The sequence below is a fragment of the Agaricus bisporus genome, assembly GCF_000300575.1.
Source record: "Agaricus bisporus var. bisporus H97 unplaced genomic scaffold AGABI2scaffold_10, whole genome shotgun sequence".
In the NCBI taxonomy this organism is placed as follows: Eukaryota; Fungi; Basidiomycota; class Agaricomycetes; order Agaricales; family Agaricaceae; genus Agaricus; species Agaricus bisporus.
Genome location: NW_006267345.1, coordinates 1153946 through 1164489, shown reverse-complemented (window position 1 = coordinate 1164489; position 10544 = coordinate 1153946). Strand labels below are relative to the sequence as shown.

General features: G+C 50.6%; 3 protein-coding genes across 3 annotated transcripts; 2 read left to right on the top strand and 1 right to left on the bottom strand.

Annotated features, from left to right (window-relative positions):
* Positions 1-1277: 1277 nt before the first annotated feature.
* AGABI2DRAFT_76142 (hypothetical protein) lies at positions 1278-1637 on the top strand (the record flags this gene model as incomplete). Its single annotated transcript, XM_006455337.1, has 1 exon — positions 1278-1637. A coding segment is annotated over one exon (360 nt), but the record flags the coding sequence as incomplete, so codon positions are not given.
* A 5637-nt stretch (positions 1638-7274) lies between these two features.
* On the top strand, positions 7275-7688 carry AGABI2DRAFT_43181 (hypothetical protein; the record flags this gene model as incomplete). The annotated part of the gene is made up of 1 exon (XM_006454950.1): positions 7275-7688. A coding segment is annotated over one exon (414 nt), but the record flags the coding sequence as incomplete, so codon positions are not given.
* Positions 7689-9620: 1932 nt separating this feature from the next.
* On the bottom strand, positions 9621-10376 carry AGABI2DRAFT_121323 (hypothetical protein; the record flags this gene model as incomplete). Its single annotated transcript, XM_006455336.1, has 1 exon — positions 9621-10376. One exon carries the CDS (start codon positions 10374-10376, stop codon positions 9621-9623), a length of 756 nt encoding a protein of 251 aa, XP_006455399.1.
* Positions 10377-10544: the final 168 nt, after the last annotated feature.

Here is a 10544-nt window from a genome sequence, read left to right as displayed (position 1 = left end):
CATGATCAAAGGCGTACCACGGATATGGCAATTGAAAGAGAGAAGCGCGACAACAGGCGCCGAACCATCCACCAAGCTCGTCAACTAGAAGACGAGCAAATTATTGAAATCCCCTCTTCCTCTGAATGAATTGTACAACAGAAAGAGACATTAATACTATTAGCAGACCTGAACAATCTGCACCACGGTCGTTACAATACTTGACTATTTTATCATTCAATGCGCGTAAGAGTTGGGAAACCACCTCTATCGTATTGGACAAATGTGCCGGATATGTGGACATCATCATGTTCCAGGAACCGGGATGGAAGGGTGTGAGGAGGCAACCTTCTACCAAGAATAAGGAGGGCGACGTGGCGTGCGGCCCTCCTTTACACAACTCATGGCGGCCTTTTACGGAAGCTTTTGACAACAGAGATGAATCTAGAGCAGCAAGGAGGGTGCTCACTTACATTAACAGAAGACTGGACGTTTTCAAACCACAACTCCGGTCAGACATCCTCAAACATCGTGACGCGTCATTAGTCACGTTGCACATTCCTCAACCTCGTAGGGGTATTCCTCACGAGCTTAACATCCTCAACGTATACAATGATGGGGAAACACATGCGGCGGTGCATGAACTCAGACGGATCACAGAATCTCTACCACGGATATCTCTGTGCGCAGGAGACTTCAACATCCAAGATCGTACATGGGATGAAGGAGCGGTCAATCAAATCAGACCCTCTTCTCCCTTCATGAGGCTTCAGGAGCTGTTCACAGACCTGGAAATTCAATACGTGCACCCTGTTAACAGAGGAACACCAACGAGGATACCTGATGATGCAGAATCACGAGCATCTGTCATCGATCTGGTCGCAGCATCAGCGGCTTTGATCAATCAAGAAGGATTCCACTACAAAGTAAAGGTGGATGACAGAGAGAGGTGGGGGTCGGATCACCGGCCTCTTCAGATTGAGGTGCCGATCTCGGGAAGTGAGCCAGAGATGAGGTGTAAGAGGAAGATTGAAGCGTGGTCGGAAGAGGAAGATGACTACGTGACACAGATATGCGGAGACTTAGGCAGAATGATAGAAAACGTTTCTGAAACAGCGGAGGATTTGGAAACGACTATGGGAAGAGTGTCTAGTGCGTTCAAAAGAGCGTGGGAGGAGTACTCAGAGGAAAGGAAACCAAGCCGTCACGGGAAGAAGTGGTGGAATGAGGAATGCAAGAAGGTTTATCAGGAGATGGGAGAAAATGGAGGACCTAGGAATAAGGAAATGCGTAATAAGATGAGGAAGACTTTGCGTGTAGCGAGGCGTCAATACTTTGATAAACAGATTCATAGTATGGCAAGTGATAGGAAGAGACCATGGGACTTAATGCCGTGGACCAGAGAGAGGAAGATGCCAGCGGTTGAGGCAATCCTAGATAGTGAAGGAAATTCGTGCAACAATGAGAAGAAGTTGTTTGAAACCCTTCACAATACGTACAATGCGGCGGATAACAGAGAAGTCGACATGAGCAGCATGTATAGTGAGTTAGAAGAATTTGAAGAGAGGGAATGGGTGAAGTTCTCAGTTCAAGAATTTCACGACGCGCTCAAGAACTGTGCCAAGAACACGGCACCTGGGCCAGACCACGTCTCCTGGAGATTGTGGAAGCGATTTGCGACAGATGATACAGTCTGCCAATTCGTCACGAAGATAGCTAATGCCTGTTTTGATACTGGGTATTGGCCTCAACACTTCAAACAGTCCATTTCGGTGATCATTCCGAAACCGGGCAAACCGTCATACGACAAGGCCAAATCGTTCAGGCCTATCGTCTTACTCAATACGATGGGGAAACTTATCGAGAAAATGATCGCGCGGAGGCTTCAGTTTGAAAGTATTGAAGCTGGCGTCATTCATCCTTGTCAAACCGGAGGTATACTCCAAAGATCAGTCGAGGATGCAGCAGTCGCACTGACACATCATGTTCGTACGGCGTGGGCAAAGAAAAAGGTGACTTCAGTTTTGGCTTTCGATGTAGCTCAATTCTTTTCTTCTTTAAATCATAACGTTCTTTCAAAAATTTTCAAACATTTTGGATTTTCGGCTAGTGTAGTTTCTTTTTTCTCTGACTATTTAATAGGAAGAAAAACGCAATATTCCATAGACAATATTACTTCTCCTCTATTCGATAGTAATGTAGGAGTCGGACAAGGTAGCGCACTGTTGCCTATACTCTCTGCTTTGTATATAGCGCCATGTTTTCATTTACTGGACAAATGGGTCAAAGACGAGGAGGACCGTATTCATTTTCCTTTAATTTCTTTTCTTTCTTTTGTAGACGATGGACTTCTTGTTGCTACGGGGGATTGTAGAATGGACACACACGACACTCTAAAAGAGGCGTATGCCCAAATGACTTCCATTTTCAAGGACTTCGGACTTGTTATGGAACACACAAAGACGGAATTGTTCAATTTTGCGGACTCCGCCCGTAACAAGAATTCGCCAAACCCCAGCATCAACTTGGGTGTAGCTCCATTTACCCGCGAATCTCCATGCGTCCCTAAAGATGTATGGAGGTATCTCGGAATCATGTTTGATCGCAATTTGACCTTTCGCGATCATGTCAAATTCTATTCCACCAAGTCGGTCTCTGCAGTCCGTTGCATGAAGTCGCTTGGAAACTCCAACCGAGGACTGACGCCTAAACAAAAGCGCCTCCTCTACATATCGTGCATTCAGCTCTACGCTGTTGGTACAAACCGGGAACAAGAGCATTCAAAACCAACATCAAAATGCTTCGTCTCACTCATAACCAAGGAGCGCGCTGGATTACAGGCGCGTTTCGAACTTCTCCAATGGGAGCCATGTCGGCCGTGGCTGGTCTCATGCCTCTCCACCTCCAACTCAAAAAGCTGTTTGAGAGATCGGTTATCCGCATCAACACGCTTCACCCGCACCATCCCGTTCTTTCACTATTAGAGCGGCGAAAAGCCAAAGGATCTACCCTACATCCCAACGCCTTGGAACGCAAGTCTAAGACGATCCGCAAAGTCATCAAGTCTCCATTGGACTCGGTGATTGACAACCCTTCCTCAGAGATATTCGACCCCCTCTCTGAACACATAAAACCTGGACATCGGCTTGTGGACCGACATCCAGACAAAGTCAAATTTGTTCTCATGCCAAAGAATCGCAAAGACAGAGACGAATACCACAGCAAATTGAACCTTGCTCCCGTAACGGAACCGAACGCCTTGCATCTGTTCACAGCAGGCGTCAAACACAAGTTCGATCCGAGCGTGCCCGTGCCGCATCGAACTCACTCGCATGTCGCGCTTGTCACAGTCTTCAAAGGACAAGCCATTACTTCTAAAACGAGGGCCGCCGGAAGGCGGGTCAATGATGAAACAATTGTTGGATGGTCTACATTTCTGGCATTAATCAAAGCGCACAAGAAGCTACAAAAGGGATGGCCTATTTCCAAGGTCGTTCTTTACACTACGTCCCAGTTGATTGTCAAGAATTTGATGTCAACGAACTCCAAACCGCTTGGATCACAGCTGTCCATTGCTGTATCCTTAGCCTTCGACGCAATCGCCACAGACTTCCCAGAGGTCGATATTGAAGTGCGAGGCTTTAACAAATCGTGGGCCACGGCTCCGGGTACCTATACAGAGGACTCGGGAATGTTACAGCCGTTGGCTCAAAGAGCATATCATTCAGCGGAGACCGCAAGGACGTTTACAGAGCGCTCTCTTTCATTCCCTCAATCTGCCTCTTATCATTACACGAGACAGAAAACAACACGAGACGCCATCTACCTATGGCAAACTGGTTTCCAACAAGGAGTTTGCACGCCGAGCGAGCCGCCACCACACATGCCGTCTTTGGATGGTATAGGAACGCGCTTCGGACTTTTAGTCCGCTCGCAAGGATTCAACGTGCCGCCACCACACATGCTCTCTTCGGGGAGTATAGGAACGCGCTCAGGACTCGGGAACGCAAGTAGCGAGCCGCCACCACACATGCCGTCTTCGGATGGTATAGGAACGCGCTCAGGACCGTCGGTCCGCTCGCAGGTTCAAAGTTCATCATATCATATCAAGTCTTGTTTCAAAGGCAACAGCTGGTATGACATTACTGACAAGGAAGGCAACGAAGTACTTCCAAGTCACCTTCAAGGCGGCCCATGGTTCCAAACGTATCAAGGAGTCAAAGCTGCCAGCAATTCGCCACTCTTCGCTCGTCTTATGCGAGTCATGTGCAACCACGCACCGATAGGGGAATATAGAGTGAGGTTCTTCCCCAACGAACCTTACAAAGCGTGTCAATGCGATCTTCGGTCACCAGAGACGCGTCAACACTTATTAATGGTCTGTCCTCTGTTCGTGAGGCGGATCAATCACTACGATCTTGAAGGCATCACTACGATTAGAGGCCTTATCCTCTTTCTTCAAGACAATCCCCAAGCGTTTAGTTTCGAACCACCGGAACTTCCGCGACACGCTGACGAAAGCTGGCCGGCTTATAGGAAAGAGTTGGAGTTGGCCAGAGATGAAGAGAACAAAAGGAGGAAGAAGCGAAGGCTTCCTCCACTAGAAGGACCGATCTTCTTGCACGAGTCGATCGAGTTCGTGAGACATTGGAATGTGTGGGAGATAAATGATGGGTGGAGAGATATCTTCTGCGCGATGATGAGAGAGACTAAGCCTGTGTCGCAGGCGGTGTTGAAAAGGGGTAGAAGGAGGTTGATTTTCTTTTACCTCGTCTATGAACGTTTCTGTTTCTTTGTTTATCTTAGTGTACTTGTATACAGATTCGAACGGTCTTTGGTTTCTTTTTCTTTTTCTGTTCTTATAGCTTCGACCTCGTCAGCTGGATACGGACTCGTTGTGTAGTTAAGTACAGGTGATGTAAAGTACGGGGAACGCGTCATGGCACCCTTTAAGTAGTTTTGAAATAAACTATAGTGATTACAAAAAAAAAAAAAAAAAAAAAAGTTATGTGACTCTTGTCTCTGGAGCTGCTGTAGGTTGGTCTTCTAAGCGTCAGCCATTTGTGACTCTCTCGAGCACCGAGGCCGAGTTTGTTGCTGCTGTCGAGGCTGGCAAAGAGATCAAGTGGACTAGGAATATCCGGACCGAGTTTGGCTTCCCTCTGACACTTCCTTCAACACTCTTCGTTGATAACAAGTCAGGAATCAGTGTAGCCAAGAATCCAGAGCATCACGGACGCATGAAACACCTAGACCTGCGCTTCTACTGCTCCGGGAGGCTGTTGAAGAAGGACTCATAGATCCTTTGTATGTTTCGACTCACGAGCAGGTGGCCGACATCTTAACCAAGGCTGTGGCAAAGAAGGTAGTTGAGTTTGCTGTTCCTCTATTAGGACTTGAGTAGACTGGCTGGCACAATGACCTGTTAGAGTGTGAGCAAGCAGTCTACACTTGGTTGTTGATGGACTTAGATATATGCGGACGAGTTTAGTCACATGATAGCTTAGTCATGTATGGTTGAACTTCCCTGTGACGCTTCAGAGGCCTTAGCTTCTTACAGTGTATCCACAGGTGAGTACAAGTTAGTATATCACAATACAGCTTCTTACAGTCTGTCCACAGTTTGTTCTTGGGATTGCTCAGTCAGTTCTTATCCGTTCAACTCGTTTCTAGGCTTGTTAGGATTGCCACTGCAACCGCTATCGTTCTACCTTTAATATGACCTTGATGTCACCTTTGGAGTAGATGTAGATGGAGCTGTCGGAGCGAAGCCTAGTGTAGCCAATGCCTTCAAGGACATCCCGGAGTTTCTTCACGCTCCTTGACCTCTTACCACTACCTTCCTCTTTTGGAAGTCTCAGTGCTAGTCGTCTAGTAGTAGCAATATATCCAGTATCATGCCCGCTCAGCGCAAGAAACAGTCCGCACCGGCCCCTACGCCGCACCCGTCCCGTCCCCCGTCTCAGGCGCCGTCACCGCCCGCCAATCCGACCGCCGCTCATCTCACCGTCTCCGACGTTGAGACTCTTCTCAATCCTCAGTACTCAATTACTGGGATGATGAATCTCGCCAACTGGTCGCTCGACTCTCAGGAGAATAGAGCTATCATGGACGCTGTCCGCAACCGGGGCATTGCCCCTGCGGTCGCCATCGCCAACGCTGAGGCTAGCGCTATAGCCAAAGGTAATGTCAAAGGGCCCTCTGGCCACTCAACTGGGATCGGTGCAGCCCCTCCGGCTGTCAATACACCGCCCAGCGTTCCTCCCACCCGCGAGCCGTCGCCTGCGCCGGCCCCGCCCATTCCATCCCCTCCTCGCGCACCGTCGCCTTCGGCGTCGGTACTCTCCTCCAAGCGGCCCCTTTCACCGGGGTCCTCTTCTTCCGGTCACTCCGTTGCTGTCGCTTCTGTATGCGACAGTGAAGATTCTTCCATGGCTCTCGATTATGAGGCCGTCACTCCTCGTCCCGGCTCCCCTGCCAAACCGGTCGACAACAAACCAATTGTCAGGAATCTACATGAAACCATCGACAATACATTCGACATCATCGCTCTCTTTGCTAAATCCAACTGGAAAGAGCATTTACTTAAAGAAACTCCGACACTTATGGACGACGATCTCATTGACCTCCACAAACACTTCCTGCACAATATGAGGGTACTTGCCCCACGTATCCGTGCCAATCTCCCAGCAGTTGAGGCGCCTGCATCCGCAGCTGACGCACCTGCTCCTCATGTCATTCCGCGGGACGCACAGCCACCCGCTGATTCAGCAAAATCCAAACCGCCGAAGAAGAAAGTCCGGGTCGAGCCGGTGGCTTCTTCTGACGTCACTCCTCCGGCAACGGCCCCACTCATGGAAGTGGATGAGCCGGCCGCTCCACCACCAGCGTCTGGGAAGGTGCCTGCCAAACCCCTTCCCATCCCAAGTTCCAAGCGCGCGTCTACTCCCAAAGACGCCCCCCCTGTTTCCTTCCGCGCTCCTTCGGCGCCTCGCAAGAGACGCCAAGGTAAGCATACTGCACACGGCGCTTCGCGCCGTGGTATAATCCTTACACCGCCTGCCGGCTCGTCTGTGACAGCCGATTCGTTCTCTCCCGGGGTCCTTAACGGCCTCAATCAAGTTCTGCGTAGTGATGTCAAGTCTAACATCACTCTCACCCATGCAACGGTCGATGGCAACGGCATATTCTTAGCCGCCTCCCGTGTCCCTACCGCCGCCGAAATTCAGTTCGTGCTCAAGCACGTTCGGCGAACTTTCCCGAACAAAACCACTCCCATTGTTCACTCCCCTGCCACGTCGACCTCTTATTTGAAGATTGTCGATATACCTCATGTGCCCGCCTCTCCTAAGGAGTGGGCGACTAAACAACACGAGGCTTTCATGTACGCCCTCGACAAGTCTCCGGTTGGCGCTGAGCTGGCCAAAATCATCAAACACAAGCCGCGCTTCATGCGCGCCTCCCCCCACTCTGATTCGTGCTGGGCATGGATCGACATCCACGACACAGTCTCGGGCTCTAATGCTCGGGACTACATTTCTAAGTTCATCTCTGTTCGCGGAGTGAACTGCCAGATTAAAGGCGCCAAACCCCATTCCGGCTCTGTCCGCTGTGCTCGCTGCCAGCGGTGGGGTCACCATTCAGATCAGTGTCGTGCCAAATGCGCGCGCTGTCCCCTTTGCGGTGGGCCTCACTCCGAGGCCAACCACTCCAAGTGCGTCGACGCGCGAATGCGTCAACTGTACCGCGGACAAACGCTCTCATTCTGCTACGGATACATTGTGTCCGTTTTGGCGGAACCGTTTTGACAGACTCTGGCTCAAGCGCCAGTTTCCGAAGAACTAGATCGGGATCCACATAATCCGGACTGCCTTTGAGTCCATCGTCTATACTCTTACCCCACCACTGTTGGAGTTATTCAGGATCTACTACGGGCTTCGCGTACCTCGTTCTGCGAGGCTCTGTCTTATGTCCCCGCTACGTGTTGGTTGCTGATTGCACGCACTTCTTTTTCTTTCATATGTATTATGTCTGATTTCCGCTCTGGTCTCGATCGAGTGTTCCGATGTTTGGATAAGTTATATTGCCTGACTGCTTGGCTTGTTCCCGGGGCCGCTTATTTGGATATCTCGTTTTCATTTGTGTTTTTGTTTTTTGTTTGGACTTTTATAGCGCTTGACCAAGTCGCGCTGGATACGTAGATAGAATACTGTTGTTCTGGGCCTCTGTAACTGGCGAGTAGTAGAAAGCCGTGGGAACGTGTCGTGACACCTGATGTACGAGTTATATTGAAATATATGACATTGATTACAAAAAAAAAAAAAAAAAAAAATCCCGGAGTTTCTTATTCCACTGCCTGGCAGCCTGCTTGAGGCCATAGAGCGATTTACGGAGCCGAAAGACCATGTTAGGACTACCAATGTGATAGCCCTCAGGTTGGCGCATATAGATCTCCTCTTCGAGTTCTCCATAGGTGAAGGCAGAAGAGATGTCGACTGAGCGCATTTTGTAGCCTTCTCTAGCAGCTAGAGCAACAATGAGGCGTAGTGATGCAGGACGGAATGTAGGGGCAAAGACCTCGGTGAAGTCGAATCCAGGACGTTGGGAATAGCCTTTAGCAACGAGACGAGCCCAGTAGCGCTCAATAGAGCCGTCGGCAAGTCGTTTCACTTTGAACACCCAGCCAGAGTTGACTACCTTCTTGCCTGGAGGCAGTTCCATTAACTCCCAAGTTCCATTAGCCTCGAGATTGAAGATCTCAGTGTTGCAAGCATCAGTCCAGCAATCCGAGTCAGGAGACTTCATAGTTAGTCTGTAACTCCGGGGATCAGCACCCGAAACGGCTCCAGCAAACTCGACTTCACAGAACTCAGAGTCAGCTAGCAGAGCAGCTTCATCATCAGAGTCAGAGTCATTACCAGCTAAGTCTGCTTGTTTGAGCTTCCACCATTGACCAGGAGGCTTCCGAACTCGCCCAGTACGTCTAGGAACGTGAGGGGGCTCAAGAGGCGCTCCGGCAGTAGGAGGAGTGACTGGGAGAGGAGGATGGATTTGTGGAGGAGTGACTGGAGGAATCACAGGAGGAATCAATGGAGGAATCAACGGGAGAGGTGGTAGAGGTAGAACTGGCTTCTCTTCAGGAGGAACTGAGGTGGACGGAGTCTTAGGACGAGCAGGAGGGAAGTGATTATCACCCCCTTCATCCTGTAGAGGTGGCAGTCCCGAGTGTGATGATGTATCATTTTTTTTTTTTTTTTTTTGTAATCAAGTGGCTGTTTGAGCCTTCTATTCCAGCGATATAAGTACATGCGAACACTATGTACAACGTGCTGAGAATAAGGTTGCCATGACGCGTTACCAAGAGAAAAAGAAAAACATATCCTGCGCGACGAGGTCAAGCGCTAGCATAGAGAAGAAGAAAAAATAAAAGTTCGATCGAAAAAGAGTGGTACATACTTATGCGGCCCCGGAAACATGTCGCAGTCGAACACAGACCATAGTACGTACCGGAACGCGAGATTGAAATATAATCAGGCGGAAAATAGACATAGAAAATGAAAATGAAAGTTGGGAGGCCGTTAGGCTACTAACCCCGAAACGCGTTTTGACGCGCGCTGATTACTTCTTAGGGAATTGGCGCCTCAGCCAATCCCTGTCGAATCGGTTCTGCCAGAACGGAACGAAGTGTCCATTGCAGAGTGGTCGCGCTTCGTCTTGCCTGCCGCACAGCAGTTGACGCAAGACCGGGCGTCGGGGTCGCGCTTGGAATGGGCGCAGTAAATGGGGTGGGCGTCCTCGGAGTGGGGAAGCCCGCAGAGGGGGCAGCGGATGCCTTTGGAACGGCATACCGAAGAGTGATGGCCCCACCTCATGCACCGAGTGCACAAAGCGGAACCGGGCCGGGGTGCTGCGCCTCGGATTTGACAGTTTCGACCGCCGATGACGATCGTTTTGTTGATGAAAGAGCGGGCCGAAGTGCCCGCTACGGAATCGTGAATGTCAACCCACGCGACACAAGTGTCACTGTGGGCTGATGTCCGCATGAAGCGGACGGCGTGCTTGAGGACGGCGGATAACTCCTTTCCGACTGGCGAGATTGCAAGCGCTGTGCTGAAGGCGCTGCGTTGGGCGGACTGCCAAGTCTTCGGCTCGGCGGGGATCATGGGTACGTCGATTACTTTGAGGAAAGAAGTCGAGGTGACGGGGGATGATTTGATGGGCACGATGCCCGCGACGGTGACGAGACGCCGTATGTGTTTGAGCACACATGCGGTCTCGGAGGAGTTAAGGACTCGGCTCGCGGCAATGAATATGCCGGATCTGGAGTCCTCGGAGTGCTCGAGAATGACGTCAGAACTGACGTCATCCTTGAGGTGTTGGTTGATCTCGGCCAGCATGGCCGGGGACACGTGGGCAGCACGGATAGATGATCCAGCCGGGGGAGTGAGGTGCACGCCGCGACGCGAAGCACCGTGGCACGTGTGACGGACCCTACGTTTTTTGCCCGAAGGCTTGGACGCAGGGTGGTGGGGGCGGGAGCCGCGAAGCGGCGGGAGCCTGGGGTC